This window comes from Aphelocoma coerulescens, chromosome 1A (assembly GCF_041296385.1).
Source record: "Aphelocoma coerulescens isolate FSJ_1873_10779 chromosome 1A, UR_Acoe_1.0, whole genome shotgun sequence".
Classification (NCBI taxonomy): domain Eukaryota; kingdom Metazoa; phylum Chordata; class Aves; order Passeriformes; family Corvidae; genus Aphelocoma; species Aphelocoma coerulescens.
The window spans coordinates 61,420,306-61,438,631 of record NC_091014.1 but is presented as its reverse complement, the minus strand read 5'-3'; the positions used below and the strand labels follow the sequence as shown (position 1 = coordinate 61,438,631).

The window sequence follows — 18,326 nt, the reverse complement described above, 5'->3', positions numbered from 1 at the left end:
CCAAAAGAGTCTACATTGAAGAATTGTTATGAAAACATTAGTTTATTCAGCATAGATTAAAATTGATTAGAACAATTTAAAATCAATTTTTAAATGACATAAACTACATATTGTGCTCCAGGGTATAATACAAAGATATTAGAGTGAATTATGAACTGAGGAAATACAGAGTTTCAAAAAGCAAAATGATTAACTGGAAAGGGAAGTAACTTTCTTTTATTGTTCAGAGCTCCCACACCATGTGATCCTTTCATCTCAGCAGGAGAAAAAACTGTGATTTAAATCCAACCCTGTCAATTCGGATAATATGAATCAGAATATTGCAGGCAGCTGAGGTCATTTTCAAGCACTGCACTGCTCCAAACCACAGCTCCCTGCAGCCCCTTCCATCTCCAGCCTCGCAGTCCCCACACTCACAGCTCTGCAGAGCTGCTCGGGGGGCTGAGCACCAAGGGTTACAGGGAGCACGCTCGCAAAACAATCCGTGAGTAGCTGTTTGTCACTGAGGGGACAGCCCTCTGGAAGGGGCAGCTAATTGTTTCCTTTCTATTACACATGTTGAACGGCAGGGGGATAGTGCCAAGACCAGCAAAAAAAAAAAAAAAAAAAAAAAAACAACAATTTTCCTCCAGTTATTTTAACACTTTGGTGCATTTTTCGTGTTGAGATGAGTAGATGCAAGCTCGGTGCGTATGGATTTGATACTTAAATGGAACACATTTTTAGCACTTTGGCCAAGATTTACAAGTTTTCTTTCTGTCTTGAGAATTTATTTTAAACTGCTGAGCTAGGAAGTTGCATTTCCTCATCCCTGATACTCTAGCAAGTAATCCCAGGCTCCTTAAAGAAACATACAAATTTTATTCACCCAGATCTTCAATGCATCATTAAAATAAAAAAAATAGCATTAACTGAGTTTCATAATCAAACCAAGAGAACTCCAATGCATAAGTTATATTTGCATTTTGGAATTTCATCTCCAGGAGTTCAAAGCTTGCCCCTGTTGCTTGGGCTTGCACATGAAGTACCTTTATAACAGAACACCTCATCTCTCCAGAAAAGCCTTTGTTGAGAAGATAAATTTTCTGCTCAGTTTCCCACATTTGGAACAAACCACTTTCCCCATGAGTCTGGTTTGTCCATCTGCCAGTGAGGGCTTTGCCAGCCTTTCTTCAGCCAGATCTACTCTTCCCAACCCAGGAAAACCACTGATAATGCAGATCATACAGGTACATGCCAGATTTTAAATTCAGATTGGATCGGCAATATAGCTTTCAACTTTCATACAAACCATATAGTAGGTTAGAAAACAATAAGACAAATAGCTACAAAATAATTATTTTTAGAAGCAATTATTTTAGATAAGCAGCTACATAAATGGTTACTGACCACTGCAAGCAAAGAGAAGAGAAGGGGTCACACAAGGAAAAGCAGGGGCCAGACAGGAGTCACTGCAGCTCTGCTACCACTCAGGAAGAAGGAATTTTACACACATGAAGGAAACCAGGGATCCTATTTCACTTCCAGAAGTAGAAACATTAAAACAGGTATAAAGAAGTCACCACTGCCCATCTTTGAAATACATATTTAACTCCTCCTTTTTTAAAAAAAAGGTAATATGTTCATTGTTCCATATCTATTTGATTAGTTAGCAGATAAGGGGATTTGGAAGAGATTAAACTGCTAGAAGGGTAATATCTCATTAACCTATTACCCTGGTTTCACAAGTGTTCTACGCCCAACTTTGCTTACTCGAAAAGCAGAAACATGCAAATTGCACAATGCAAGTATTAGCTGAAAATTCACCACCAAGAAGTGCAGCTGTGTCTTCCCTGTCACCTAAACATGCCTAGGAACTTTAAAGAAAAGTTAATTTAAAAACAAGGTTTGTTTCATTAATTTTCTCTAAAAGGCAGATGAAGAGGCATGGAGCACAACTAGTTAAGTAAAACATTCTCATAAGTGTGTCATTAAAGTCATACTACCAAGATAAGAAGTTGCTGTCATTTAGTATAACCAGAATAACTACACAGATAAACACAGTATGCATTTCTCAGGCTAAACAACAGCAGCTTTTTCTCAGTACTTTCCCCATTTTGCAGACAAGGGGGCTCAAACTGTGTACATAACTCATTTGAATATTCTGAATGTGATGAAGCTGAGAAGGAAGTCACATGAGTACTGTTAGGAAACCTGGAAAGCTGAACTAAATATTAAAGAGCTACATGAGCAGCACGTCCCTGTGACACACAGCCCCCAAAACCAAACTGGCTCTTGTGACAGTGAATCACAGTCCAGTACTCAACATGGCTGTCTTCTGCTTCTCTCCTCCTTACTGCAGACTCACTTCAGGCACAGTGTTTGAAAAGGTTTGCTGAGAATGATGCATCAGAACATGATGCACAGGTTGTGTCAGCCACTGATGGAGAGGGAGTTTTGTCCCAGCCAAAGGATCCATAACCCACCTGCACCCTGACGCAGAATTCAGGAGGAGAACTTCTGAATTTCAATATGGAAACACCTCCCAACTTTCTTTTTCCATGTCAGAGATCTATAGACATCTCAGTGAGTCCAAGAGGGAAAGGCCCCTTTCACAGGGCTCCCATAAATAGCTGTGGTTGACTCACACTGACCTCCCCTTTCTCTTCTCAATTACACCCCAATACTTCAAAATCACAGCATTTGGGGCATGGACAGAAAAAAAAGCATGCTTTGTCCTCATCCCCAAATAGTTCCTAAGGTGCTATAAAAAGCCCCTCTCACGAGCTGGGCAGTAGCCTGCAGAGGGGTTCAACTTGGCTCCCAGCTATTCTTAGGGAAATGGGATCAGCTACAGGACACCACACAGCCAGGTCCCAAAGTGACCCTCACTTCTGTCAGACCTTCCACATGCTGTCCTTTTCATGACTCTTGGGATAGTCTAAAATCAGTAACAAGTAATTTTGTGTGGAAGCCTGGATGGGTTAAAAAAATATATTGAAAAAAACCCAAAGCACACAACTTATTTAATAGGGCTGTCTTGTTAAACTGCATCCTTCAAGCTTTGCCCCACAGGCACGTGAGGAAGGAAGAAACAGCCATATCACAACTCAAGATTTGCAGGCATATAATGAATAAAAGGATGAGAGGAAATTCTGTATTAAGGAAGTGACCTACAGAAACCAGTGATCACCAGGAAAAGGAGGGAGGAGGGGAAAGTCCACACAGAAGTGGGCTGGGCAGGGAGGAAGTTTAGGAATGGGTATTCCAGACTCCTGCAACAAGGAAAAGCAACAATAGCTTTAAAAAGATGGGTAACTAACCCTCAACAAGGTAAGAAACACTAAGGGATACTGGATCTGCAGCCCAAACAGAAATAAATACATTTGTTGAAAGGACATTTTCCCTTCCCACTTGTGAAAATCAGGAATATCTATCACTCTCCTCCCTAGCTCTCCTGGTTCACATGCAAGGAGATGCAAGAAAAGTAATCTCAAGGTAGATGTGATGAACAATTACCATGCCATAATTGGAAAGTACATAGGAGTATTTTTCCATCCTTTTTTTCTTTTCTTCCAGCTCAGATGTATTACATGCCCCAAAGGGAAAGCCTGTGGTTTATGATTTAGGAAGCAGAAATTACTATTTATAGTGTTATCCATTCTATTACACTACACAGAGCTAGCAAATAGAAGAGTTAGCAAAGAGAAGACACCCTGAGACTCTGCTTTTTCTCATGGCATATTCATTGCTTTGTCCTTCCCATGCCTTCCTCAGGCCTCCTGTCTCCCACACAGCTGCTGCCTTGTCCCCAGTGACTGCATCACCTCTGATGGTGATGCCCCTGCCTGCCACTGCACCTTCCTGCAGCCAGGACACACAGCCAGAGCAGCAGAGTCAGAAGGGCATCCCTGGTACCTTGACAGCTTGAGGTCATGATGTAGGAAGGGGGGTTGGAAGGGAGAAGGAAAAAGCCTGTGGTCTACCCTAAAATTCTTGTGCCATCCATTTTTACTCACCTTCACAGATGAAACATCATTTAACATATTTGCAGAATAGTATAGACTCATTTTCCAGTTAATGCAGCTTTTGGTCACACACAAACACACAAAGCACACGTGCACCCCACCAAAAAAGGCCGTGACCCAGGCCAGGAAGACCACCATAGAGAATTCTCCTTAGATTCAGCAGTACAGTGAAAGGCTGAATTCATAACTTTAAAATTACCCCTTCCACATTAAAAATCCAAACAACAGACTCACAAATGAAGCAGATCAGATTGCAGTGACCATGATTTCACTTCCATATAAAAATCAAATTAAGGCAGTGCTAGATACTAAAAATAAAGTACAAATTATTCTTGGTTTGCATTAATAAAACCTGCATGGGGGATTCACAGCAAACAGCAGAGTGGAATGCATTAATACACTTCTGGGGTAGATAAGAGTACAAAAAATATGATCAGGGAAAAAAAAAGATTGAAAAAACAGTCAGATATTCTTTATCTGACAAGAAGCAGTAGCAAATGTTTGGGTAACCCACTGCAGAAGGCATCAAACACACAAGCCCCATGGCTTACAGCATCAGTTTATAGATCACCCATGTCAGCAGATGCATTTGTGCAGCTGTATTTTACCAGATGCTGAAAGCCATGTTCACCATGAATTTGCTTAGTCTTTCCCTGGTAATCCCATTTGCATTTCTTAAACAGAATATGCAGCAGTACAGGCATTTTTAACCTATTCCATCTTAGCTCTGACTCCATGCTTTCTGAGGAGGAGAAACTTGAAAGCACAAGACAATTCTCCTTCCACCTTTCTCTGTCCTTCCTGTCACCTTATAGAAAGTATCAGATGAGCTTTCTCCAGAACACATCAGCTCCTAAAAACCACAGAAGCGTGGAATGGTTTGCGTGGGAAGGGACCTTGGGAGGCCAGGCAGTCTAGCCCTCCTCCATGGGCAAGGACATCATTCACCAGATTGGTCTCAGGACAAAAAAATGTCACTATCTGTTCACAACTGTTTCCTTCAGCCCCAAATAGATGTACAGCTGTAGTCTCCTTACTTTGTCCTGCTAGGGCCAATTTAATCTGGTATTTACAGGACAGTCAGTAAATTGGGCCCTACTTTGCAGGGCTTTTTCTTCCCTGCCATTAATACACAGTGCTGATTTTTTTGTAGTCCATCCAGCCTTGTGTACCTCAAGTGTCCAGAGAAAAGTGATCACAAGGAATTCAACAAACCAATTTCATTCAAAAAAGGAAGGTAAAAATACAGACAGTGGTGACAAAGAAGAGAATGTAGAAGTGTATTTCAGCTTTTAGAGCAGTAAGGGTCAAAGATCAGAGAGAGCTGTGACTGTTTTTATATAGTGAAGTGATGCTGATAGTTAAACATACCCTTTGAGACCACATCCACACTAATGAAAGTGTAATTTCCTTTAAATTATTGCCATCCACACACAGACCTCATCAGCCAGCCAGTAATAACTTCTCACCATTTATTTCAACACAAAAGCAATCAATAAGCTTTTCCCCACAATTCCTTTACTGCTATCTCTGAACTCTAAAAACCTGGAATCAGAGAAGATGCCAGCTATAAAACAGACACAGTCAGGTTTCATTGTTGTGTTTCTTATGGAAGGAAATTCTAGAACACCACCTGATTTTGTGATAAACAGGATTAAAGCAGTGCAAAGAAAATCTTAATCCATTAAAACATGATGAACAGACTAGAGTATCAAAGAACAGTAAGTAGATCACATCCGATTGAGAGGCTTTTCCCTCTCATCATGACTGTGTCCTGGGCATTGTTTTGAACTGAAAATGTTTAGTATCAGATTGAGGAAATATCACATTTCTGCTCACACAAGCTGAGGACACTCCATGGAAAACACACATACACAAAAAACACCTCAGCTGCCAACTGGAGTTCTGCTCCTGTGTTAAGCAGCAACTAAAAAAGCATTCTACAGTTTTCAGAATATTTCAACAATGGGAAAATTTTGAAATATTTGAAATATTTTCAGGTAAACCAGGGGAACATTAGGAATAAGACCAGTAAAATCAATGAAAAGTCTGGAAAATTTAATTCAATTGTTTAGAAAGACTATATTTTACAATAAATCAGATCAGCTTTATGAACACACACACACAAATGTTCAGTCTCTTATGGCCTAACCAGGCCACAGCTTGCAGAACAAGCAGTAATATGGGCAAAATTGGTGGGCAAGGCTCTTCATTTACAGTGTTCCAGACTAAGATTTTAAAATGAGCATTTCCCCAAAATAACAAGATGCTAGCAGACAACAGAGGGGTGCAGCACTGCTGACTTCACTGAGGGCAAGCAGAGCTCACACTGCTAACTGTGAGTATTTCATCATTTTAGATTTTAACTGTTGTGTCTCAGTTCTTAGGCAAAGCTCTAATTCCACCACTGAGCCTTTGAATTTATTTTGGCTGATAGCAGCTATCTTTAAGAGTGTTTGTAGCAGCTTCCACAGCTGAAACTGACTTACACACAGAAATCTTGACAAGCCAAGGGACTAAAACACTTGCCAGTTACATTATAGTGGGTGGCCAAGTCATAACAGCAACATAAGGCTCCAAGCAATGGCGTGAACAAGAGCTACTGAAGAGAACAGACATCAGAATTCATCTTGGAAACTGCCTTGACACATAGAGCTGCCAGAGAACTATTTCAGCTGTAGAGAAAAGTGTCACAGGATCTTTAAAGAAAGGCAACAGGTAATCTTATATAACCTATGAAGCCTTTTGATATTTTAGAGAGCTGAACAATACTCAACCACGCTGAACAAGTAAAATGAGCATACATTATTTATTCTATGTCTCAATCTCAGTGTAGCTGCTAGAAGCATGGTATGGGAAGCCATAAAACTATTTTGAATCACAAGAAAGACACTTCATGCTTTCACTCATCTTCCTAAGCATCAGTGACCTCCTTAAGAAAGAAATATTAGCTTGTGTCCCATTAGAAAATAGGACAGTGGTGTAGGAGAACACAAAGGATGCTGATACTGAGGAGGAAATACAATGAAGGACAATTCCAGGTGAGAAGTTCAGGTCCTGCCCTGCAGGAATGACTCATTACAGAATCAAGTTGTTCTTTAAAGTACTATTACCATCTCTTGAGCTAATTTTCCTTCTACTACTCAAACAGCAGCTATGTTCAACACCTCTCCAGGGAATACACCACACAAACCATGGCACTACTTAATGCCTTCAAAACAAAACCCTTGGTTGTAGAAAAGTCTGTAATTCAGGTCTTCTGCAGCCTCAATCCCCAGTTCATAAGCCTTTGCTGAAAAGATTTGCATAAACCTTTGTTTCAATCTTAGCTAACAAAATTAAAACAGATACTCAGAACTATAACCACACCAACACCTAACTGGGCAGCTGAATGTGGATTTTGTTTTGTCTTTTGGTAAGTGTTACTACAAGTAGATGTGGAACAGACAAGTTACAACACTGTTTAATATCAGGGTTAGCTGCACCTACACCCTCTCCATGAAGGTAAAGTGCATCTGTGGTAGTGGAAAAACCGCAGCAAAAATGTGGAGTCTGAAGAAGGCACAAGCCAGAAAATGTCTACAGATAGTCAAGAAGAAGTACACAAAAACTGCCATGAAGGTTTCTCCAAAGATCAGCAGCTGGAAAAGCAGTTCTACTTGAAAAGCACTTCTGCTAGCCATCTGCCAGGACTAGAAGGCTATTCTTCCCTCTGATTCAAAATCTGGCTGCCCTGGGTTACCATTCTTCTAAAGCACTGGAGACTGGCTTGAGCCCAGAAAGCATCATCCTGATAGCAGAATTCACTTCTCAAAGTGCCTGCTCGAGTTTTCTACTGACAGGGATCTCATGACACTGGCAATGAGTTCAACCTTTCCTGTTCAGTTTCTGAAGCACAGGGTAACACTGGCTTCTCATCATTTAGCAGAATTGAAAGCTCTCTTTAATGTTTACTTCCTATAGCCAGTAAGAGTCTGTGACTCACAATATGCCAGAAGAAAAGCCTGCTGAACATCTAAATGACAGGTAAGTTATATGGCTACCTGTGACTGAGGCTGGCAGCAGGGAAATCCCATACAAAAACCCCTCAGGACCAAATGGCTCCTTCCAGTCCCGAGCTCCACATTCCCAAATGCACTCAAGGACTTACTTTGCTGAGATATTCATCAAAAAGTAAACAATTCCCATGGCTCTTACAAGTCCAAGTAGTATTTTTATACTTGAAATGAACAGCTAATTATATGGTAAGAGCAACTGGATGAACTGCGGGGGAAAAAAAAGGAGTAATTCCACTTCAAGATATTCTGTTGCTGGCATGCAGTCATTTCTTCCCATCCTGTTCTTCTTCCAACTTTGAATAACAATTACCTGGGAGGAATATTTTCTGAAACTATTTGCAGAACAGCTCTGAGTCTTCAGGTCCTTCAATTAGACACCTTAACAAGGTGGAACCTCAAGGAAGGAGAAAAGTACTTCTGTATAAATGCAAGCCCCTCAGGAAAAGACAAAAAAGCCCTACCACAATTCACAGACATGTAATTCATCTGCCAGTCTTTCCCATTTAGCTACTCGTCATCTCACTGCACAAGTTTAGGATGGTGATCTGCTTTAGAACAAATTCAACCAATTTGATGTTTTCTAAAATCTGGTACAGCGCTTTCCAGCATCGTGGGGCAAAAAAGTGTTAATGCCTGCATTTTGACCCCACCCATACAAAGCATAAAAGGCACCAGCAATTTTACATTACTAAGGCCCAGCAAACAGACCAACAGCACCAGTGCCTGTGTCAGCAGGTTTATCCTCCCACATCCAGCGTCTGGAGAACTCCATTATTCCATGGGACTTGCAAAGAGAACAGTTTGTAAACAGGCACCAGGACTTTCCAAAACAGCTGGCCCTTCAGAGGGAGCTGCAGGCTTTAACCTTGAAACAGCCATGCTGCTGTAAGGAGACAGTGAGGAGCCTGGGCTTTTTTGGTTTTTGGTTTTTTTTGTTTTAATGTTCACCATACCCCAGTAAACAGCAAAAACAAAGTGTATTGAAAACTAAGCGTGTTTAAAACCTCCACCAAGCAGCAGCCCGGACACAATGTATAAATAAATCCAAGTCATGTCAAACAGCATTCCACAGTCATGTGTCAAGAGAAAAGCAGAAAGACTTGTCTGTTTGAAGAAAACAATTGTGATCATTTATGTGCAAGCCACTTTCTTATATATTGACTCAGGATTTTACCATTTAACGACAAGTTTCCTGAGAGCTTAGTGAGTACAGACACTATAAACAAGATTATTATGACCCCATTATATACTAGGTTTTATTTCTAGACACTATTTAGTTGAGAGTTCATTCAAAATGCCCTTTTATTGGGAGATAATGTACCTAAGTTTAGCTTACCCTCTTAAAATAACCCAAATTAAATCACTACTCAGGATGACCCATCATCTCTGCTGGCCCCCAAAGCCCATATTTTAGAATAAATCTCCTGGAAGAGATCATGTAGCAGATTACACTGGCAATCATTTGTTTGCATTAAGCATAAACATCAGAGCCACTTGTAATAATCTACCAAAGATTAAAAAAAAAAAAAAAGCCTTTTTAAAAAGAAATCATTAGTTTCCAACAGACATTTAACAGTTCCTCTCTTATATGGAAATGGGATGTCTACTATGGAAGGCCAGATGCTCAAACGGATTAAACAGTGTCTAGCCTTTAAATCCTGTATCGACAAATCAACATTGACCTAGTGACCTAAAGTAAAATTTAATAATAAAAAAGTATCCAGCAGACACATATAGACCAATCAAGAGAGAAATTCAAAAAATTTCTTAGCTCGAGACTGTTTGGATGTTTACATGGTGCCCATCAGAGAATACAGGAGCTGGAGAGTGCAGAATGTAAAGTCCCCTATTTATCCTTGACACACGTTTAGCAAAGGCAGTGGGAAAGCAGGCTCCTCAGCACAGCCCCAGTTAGCAATCAGGAGAAATCACCTCCGGAAAGGGTACACAAGCCATTACCTTCCTGCCCACAGGATTGCTGCTCTCTGTGCAGACTTGCCAACGAGACAATAATTCACACGCGGTGACAGTGAATCCTGTGTGCCTTCCTCGAAGCAGAGCAGGGAGCAGAAACACATCCCACAGCAGTATAACCTTGGGAGGGCTGCCCTTCACTCCCGGCAGGTCCACGATAACACCTCAAGGGTGAAAGTCTAATCTCTTTCCAAGCACCAAAGCCAATCTGCCCCTTTCCTTCTGACAATGCAATTACAGACCTGTGAGACTTGCACGTGGGAACAAGTCCACTGCAGCCCATTAAGAGCACGTTTTGCATAAATCACCAACTTCAAAGGCAATGCAATATTTAAATTCTGGGGAAGGAAGGGAATTTTTAAAAGGGTTTTTTTTTTAATTACAAGTTGATGCAGCTTCCATTAAGAGTGCTTACCCAGTTCCACCAACATGAGAGTGTTACATGCTGTCTGAAAGGACTTCAGGCACAAATACCAGCCTCCCACGAGCACAAGAAAAGCTCATTCACCACAAACAGTTAAAGTACTCAAAGAAATAAAAACCCTCTCAACCTCCCACACACACTTTTGTTAGGCACCAAGACTTGAAAAGCATCTTGTAGGTTAAAAATTTATCTTAGTCAAATATGTTGCAATCATGGCTTATTAACTCTATCAGTAACTTTCCATCCAGACTCCAATGCACTGACATTTTCAGTGGATAAAAGCAGAGGCCACAGAGGTTGAATTAGCACTGACACAGTTTTAATTATAAGCCTCTAGTAGTGTTCTCCCCTGCACCAAATAAAAATGGCAGTTCTGGCAAGAGGGATGCAGCTTGAGACGTTTATTTGAAAAGGGAAAGCCCATATGCCACTAAGAACATCTGCTGAAGTAACATTTTGCATTTTTGGGGTGCAAATTTTTAATGTCCCTCGTTTAAGTCAGCAATCTGAATTGAACTAAAATGTTCACCATGCATATATTTTGAAAAAATTTAATACTCCTAGCTCCTACAACACAGCAAAAAAAGTATTTTGTAGGACAAGAAAACCTTACAAGGATATACCTCTAATTTTATTTTCCCCTTTAAATGAAAACAGAGAATCCTGAAAATCAAAACAGAGAATCCTGAAAACTCATGTTAAGTCTCTGTACAATTAAACTCTATAGAGAAATAGTCCGAAATGTTTGGTCAGTTGGGGAGTTAGAAAGAGGGACAGAGGGTGGGAACGAGGAGTGGAAAACCTGCTCCTGCATTCTGCCTCCCTTACGCTGCTTCCTCTGGGCAAACTGCATATAACACCCTAAACATCCATTGTATCAGCAGCTCTGCTCGAACATTTCCCTCTCGTCTCACCCTTCATGCCAGTACGAAAACCAAACACGTTTCACATCCAAAAAGAAATCACTCAGACAAAAAGCAATCAGCGTGAAAAGACATGTAAATCAAACAGATCTGGCAGCAAACAGCACTTCATAAGGACAAGAGATATGAATTGCTCCATTTGTGTCAGTTCTGCCAGTTATTGTTCTGACTTACTACTTTAACTACCCCAGATTAAACTGCTTGAACTGCAACAGACAAACAAAGATCCTTAAAATACAATCCCCCCACACCCTCCCAACAATAAGCATTATTTCCGTGGTGCTGCCATCCTCAAATCTTAAAGCCACTACATCAATTAAAAATTACCTACATACAAAATGCATTTAGCACCGACCTTGCAAAAAGCTTGCTCCTCTTGGCTAGAAATCATTAACAGTTTTGGTAAAATCCTTTTATGTGCTCCTCCAGCTAGCTAATTCCAGCCTTCCATTAACGCACTCCATTGCAGATAATTGCCGACAGCACACGCTCCCCTGCTTTTGCTGGTTCCCAACCCAGCGAGGATAATCACATTCCAGCAGGGAGTGAACAGATGGCAGCCTCCATGGTAACCAGTCCTCCCCAGCTAGTGGTAGCACTGGGAGACTCCCGGGGACCGGGGCAACAAGCGCTCTTTGTGCTCCAGCCTCCCAAAGCCTGAGCGCAGGCACAGCCGGCTCTAGGGCTGACTGGGCATGCCTGGCAGGTGACCTGCCTTCGCAGGCAGGCACGACACCTGAACAAAAGCTGTGACCAGGTTTAACCTTGGCTCTGCCTGTTCCCCGCGATTTGCGGGGCAAAAGGGGGTAAAACACCCACTGAGATGGAGGTGAAGCTAAGCGGGAGTGCTATTTGCTATTAAAACAGAGCGCTCAGAGAAATTAGCTGGGATCTGTTTTTCCCCTGACAAAATGATTTTCTTTAGGCAGGCTTATTTCCCCTGAATGGGTTTGATTTCAGCACGATGGAAACGTTTGCTGCCTGATCTCTATCTCCCGGACTTTGAAATTGCTCCCCTGAAGATACCGTAATCTATTGCTCAACAAGAACTGCACAGACCCTCTGTTTTGGTCTCAGGGCTTCTGTCAGGCTTATCTGCTCTGCATCTGCCGAGATCAATGCTGATTCAGCAGCAGGCAAAACTGCCCTGTCTCTCTGCTGCACTGCCAGGAGAGGCGTGTCTGGAAAAGCCTTTTTTTTAATGTATCAAAGGTGTGCCTGAAACCTCTGCTCTCACCGGGCCAGACCCTGCACAGCTCCACACCTACAGCAAAGGTGTGTGCACCAGCTCAGAGAATTCCCACTGATGCTGTCTGCAGGGAAAAGGGAAGTGGCTTTTCACATCCAACTGATAACGATCTTCTCTGCAAAATAAAAGGGCTTTAAAAGAACATATTAAGGCTTTAAATACTGATGAGTTGCACAGTCTCAAAGTATTTATGGTTTGAAATACTGAATATACAATAGCCTTGACTCACTCAAACTTTCTCTCCCTCACTCTCAAAACCACTCAGCACTTATGACTAATGGCGTGTCAAAAAACCTGTGGGTAATTTTGCTTAAAGCTGAGACAAATTTGGACCTCAGGTTCCTGCATGCTAACTTACGTCTAGCAAACTATTCTTTTGAGGAAGGGAAAATGGTTTCCTTTCTCCTTTAAATGGCACCTTTAATTTTCTAGCTGGTCCTGCAGAACAGCTTTTTGTTCCTTTAAAAGACTGAAAAACCCTGAGCTGGACCCCACCATCACAAAAACACGTCTTCTTCTGCAAGTGGTTTCAGGCACAGAGCTCTTTTCTCTCTCCTCCCACCCAAATTTTCAGTTTTCCTCGTCCTCACTGCACAAGGATGTTTATTTTGTTTCGCAGCAAGCCCAATGAAGTCCACATTGGTAAGAGACACCACTATTAAACTGCTGGTGCATTACCATTGGAAGCCTTTCCAATCCCTGCTGGCAGTACAAGAGTATCTGTAATCCACACCAAAGTCCCCACCACAGAAAGCTGAAAAGGACCCAGATTTCAGAAGGAACTCACAGAGCTCACAAGGGCACTGTGGATACTGGTGACAGGTGTAGGACCAAACCCAGGTCTGCCAACTTGCCCTCCAGGACTAGTAGATCATTCTGACTCATGCTGCTAATTTCAATCCATTTTCTTCCTCTAAATAAGTAATCTTTACATCATCAAAAAATTCTTAAGCTTATATGGACACCAAACCTAATTATCCATCAGCAACAACAGTAAAATAAAGTCAGGAAGAAAGCCAATATCTTATTTGACTTGCCAACTGTTAATAATAAAAAGTTTTCAGTATTAAAGAATCATGGAAGGCACCAGTAGCCAGTAGCATTTCCTTTTTCCTCTTAAAAATAAAGACCATGACTCAGAAGTTAGTTTTGATGTATTTATAGATTTTTATGTATTTATGCATTTCCAGGGTTAAAAATGGAGCAATTACAATTCTTAGCAAATTGACTTCTGAATTATAGGGATTCAACTTCAGTTTCAGTCTTTTTTTCATCATGAAAGGGACACCTCCTACAAAACAATTTTCTAGATTTATGTTAATTCTAACTTTGTATTTAAAAATTAAGTTGTTTACTGAAATATTATAAGCAATCTTGGTATTGGAAAACCTGTTCCATGCACCATAAAAACCCTTAGACCATCTGTTCTTGAACAAGAACTAGCTGTACTCATTATAGGAGGATTGCTAGCAGAATGAAGGGCAACAGCAGTCAGAATCCATTTCAGCTTCTTACTTGGAATTTCTTTCATTATTAGGTCCGATTTTACACAGATACAATGGAAAAAAAATAAACTACATGGAGCAGCCATCACACAAAGGAAGGGACAATGTGACACACAACAGTCTTTGGCAGAAGCAGTAGGTATCATATATGGAGCAACACTAAAAAAATTATCCTCCGTACATATATCAAAAGTTTTATTCAAACTACTTGAAAAGGACAGAGGAAAACAGCACATTCAAAATTATTTTAAGAAGGAGGGGACAAAGAAAAGAAAATTTAGTCATCTCCCCTTCTCGTTTGGCTAAGAGACAGCTGGAAGTTTAGGAATAAACTGGTTTTAGCTGGAAGATATGAATGAAAAATAAAGAACATATTAACATCCTGTGTCCTGAATTGATTTCATTGAAAGGCCTGTCTTTCACAACAATGACACCATGTGCTTCAGCTTCTCCAGTCCCAGTCTATCTGATAGACCAAGATTTAGGCATTTTGTTCAGGTTGCTGAAGTCTGAAACTGGGCTTTAGAAATGCTTGTTTTTCAAATTGGATAAGGGAGGGGTCTTTTTGGTAATGACCACTTAGAAATCTATTTGGCCAAAACAAGTTATGTGAGATCAGAATGAGGCATACAGACAGCAGTTAGTCACCATTGTCTGCATAAGATTTGAAAGCTGTAACTAAAACCATCTAAGTAAGTGACATGTCAGGCCTCAGACATGCATGTTTTCAAGTTGTTGTCCATTTGTTACACCATTTTTTAGAGTTCTACTAAAATAGGCTTGTAAGTCCTGACAGTTGCAACATTTACTGCCAGACAAAGTAAAACAACAGAACACTGATCTGCTCTCTATGATAGTGTCACCTTTGTTTCTACAGAGAAATCAACTTCAGTACAAATATAGACTCAGAGAATTGTTTAGGTTGGAAAAGACCTCCAAGAGCATGGAGTTCAGCCGTTAACCCAGCATCACTGTATTCAACACGAACCTATGTCCCCAAGTGTCACATCCATACATTTTTTGAACACTTCCAGTGATGCTGATTCCAGCACTTCCCTGAGCAGCCTGTTCCAATGCTTGATAACCCTTTCAGTGAAGAAATTTTTCCTAATATCCAATTTAAACCGCCCCTGGTGCAAACTGAAGCCATTTCCTCTTGTCCAGTCACTTGTTACCTGGGAGATCCCAGCTCCCACCTTGCTACAGCCTACTTTCAGGGAGTTGTAAAGAGCAATAAGGTCTCCCCTGAGCCTCCTTTTCTCCAGGCTAAACAGCCCCAGCTCCCTCAGCTGCTCCTCAGAGGACTTGTGCTCCAGACCCTTCACCAGCCCCATTGTCCTTCTCTGGACACACTCCAGCCCCTCCATGTCTTTCTTGTAGTTGAGAGGCCCCAAACTGAGCACAGGATTCGAGGTGCAGCCTCCCCAGTGCCAAGCACAGCAGGACAAAATGGTCATGTATTCCATTTAGCTCCAAACCATCTAGTACTGAAGAAGTTCACCTTAAGGGAAGCAGGATGTCTACATTTTAAGAATTACAATTTTTTTTTTCTTTTAATCGAGTATAAAGGCTGAAATTTGCAAAATTCCCTCTTACTTTCCCAAAACCCCAAGATTTAGCATTTTTTTGTGATAAGCACAGAAGGGCTTCCACACTTCCACTGCCTCTCCTGCCTTACCCTCAACTGGTTGTTTTCCTAAAAACCATGGTACTTTGCAGACAGAAAGCAATGAATTGAGCCCTGCAGACAGCAAATGATTCCTCAGCAGCAGCTCTGCAGATGCACAGCAAAGGAGACCTCAGGCCTGGCAAGCTGCATTCCCGTTACTTCCCCAGCGATTTCAGGCCTCACAGTTTCACACCGGCACGTGCTCCTCAGTGTCACAAGAAAAAAGACTATGGCATTTATTTTTCTTTCAGAGGGTGTCCTGAGAGGAGATGTGTGCTGGGCATGGAAGAAAGGGCAGCTGGTTTTGCTTTGTTCTTACAGGCAGTGTTTGATTCACATGATGTCAGCGTTTCAAGTGATGAACCTTTCCCTTCCAAACTGCTACTGTTTACAGAAGGGGGATTTGCAGCAGGGAGATGAGCTCTCTCCTTCTCACCAGCTCAATGACACTGCCTCCATCCACTGCAGCAATCCTTCTTCCAGTGTTACAACAGCTGTTCCTGTGGACATTTATTTTTGGCAACTATCATTAAAGGACAACAAAGAAACACGGACAGAAGTTGTACTAGGCCATCTTAGTGACCTGCTTGGTGCACAGGCCTGAAAGTTATCCTTCCTTCATAGGCAGTCCTCCAGAATAACTTTCAAGTTATGAAAATGAATGCCTTATAGAAATATAAGAAACAAGACTTTTACTGTTATTTCTCCAAAGATAGTTATTTTCAGATCAGGCACAGCACCAGCCCAATACACTGAAACACATCCCGTAAACCAGAATTGCTTTAGTTTCCGAGCAGTTTATGGCACCTCTCCCACTGAGCTGTATCAATAGTGCCTTCCAGTTAGTAATGCCTGTAGCAAAGACATCATTTCATCATAAAGCCAGTACTAAAGCATGTCTAGAGTTATCCAGGCACATTGATAAATATAATGTTCAAGTATTATGGAAAGAAAATGATGTAAAACCTAATTTCAAGAAAATCCACCCATCCCAAGGCTCTAGATTAGAGCCCCTTCCTCTAGAAAGAAAATCCTCTTGGAAATGGCTGATAATAAAGACACAGCTAATTAACAGAATTTTATATTGTAAACACAGAATTCTTTTTATGTCAGCAGCAAAATGTAGTGCACAGAAGACTTGCTTAGGAGAATCTGTGATTGCACAGGCTCCCTCAAGAGCACACTGCAGTTCAGGCCTTGCACATCCGAGGCATGAGAGAGCTCACGCTGGTGGTACCTACCCAGAAGCAAGAGGGATGGATTTGGTTTCGCAAGTTGTGCATGAACAGAGAGAAATGGAAAGCCAACATCAAGAGGCTTGCCTCACAACAACAGAATAAGCTGTCCCACTAATGCATTCAATCAAGAAAAAAAAGCAAGAGGGATGACAAAAGTAGAGCAGATTTCAGCTGAAAACTCAGTGTGTCAAGGTAGGACAATTCAGTTCACTGTCTGGAAGCACTCAACAATAGGGCACAGCAACCACCAGACATGCCTGATTATTTCTGCAATCTCACAGAGTGTTTCCATGGAAAAGCAGCAGCCTCCTAGGTTTGACATTCAGCGTCTGACAGCTGAGCCAGCCAAAGCTCAGACTCACAAGGCTCAAAGAGAGATCACAGACAGCTCTTTGGACGTGGTTCTGAGCAATGCAAGAGTAAATCCAGCTCTGGGGAAGAGCCCAACCCCAGGGGTTCTGCGCTGTGCTTTTTATTTACCAGTTAAGTTCCCAATGAAAGCAGAACAGACATCAGAGCAGCACATGGGTGGGAACTGTGGCCACGGGGCTTTCCTTTCTCCTTAGGCTTCACTAAAGAATTCTGAAAAGTCTGTATAGGAACTGGAGGACTGCTCTTGGGCAGAACTGGCAAAACAAAGATAGAAATGCTATCTCTGGGAGAAGAATGGCCTGTACATTCCCTCCTCTATAAATTAACCCACAGTAAAGACCAACAACAGTAGGAGAGTAAGGAAACACAGAGAAACTGATGCTACCACAATGAAGTCACTCAGGGCATTACGGTTATTCAGTGTGCTTGTCTCCTCTGTGCAGATACAGGAAGCTCTCATACTTCATCAAACTAACTTGCAAAGAAAAAAGGTTGTTATAACTCGAGAACTTGAAGTTAGGCTTTGCAGAGGTAATCTGAGGTACAGCAGGAGCAGTGGTATTTGAGCAGTACTAACTATTACATCAGCATTCTCATGCTTTAGCCCACTGCAGGTGAATAACTTATTAGTGGCAAAGAATGCAGAAAAAATTCTTAAAATGCATTTAGCAGACCCACTCATATAACACACATTGCTTTGATTTAAATTCCTCTCCAAACTCATCAGGCACCGCTTTGCCAGAGGTTTCAGAGTTCTGGAGACATCCGTTCCAGATCCAACACAAATAAGCACTTTTCTGGGCAGTCGGTACCAGTTTTCAGAACAACACATTCATTTTACAATACACCCTGCTTTTCTCTAGCCAGAAGGTCAGCAGAGCAGGAAGCCATCTAAAGAAACCTCATT

At 41.4% G+C, this 18,326-nt stretch overlaps 1 protein-coding gene across 3 annotated transcripts in view; it reads right to left on the bottom strand.

The window, feature by feature from the left end:
* FGD4 (FYVE, RhoGEF and PH domain containing 4) overlaps positions 1-18,326 on the bottom strand; it is a 106,649-nt gene that overhangs the window by 56,804 nt on the left and 31,519 nt on the right. Inside the window, exon 1 of one of the 3 annotated variants that reach the window (XM_069003114.1) lies at positions 10,455-10,535. The exons of the other annotated variants lie outside the window; for them this stretch is intronic. Coding sequence (XP_068859215.1) covers positions 10,455-10,470 — 16 coding nt within the window. The 5' untranslated portion in view covers positions 10,471-10,535. Of the gene's footprint in view, positions 1-10,454; positions 10,536-18,326 lie in introns of those variants that run through there. 3 annotated transcript variants of the gene reach the window in all.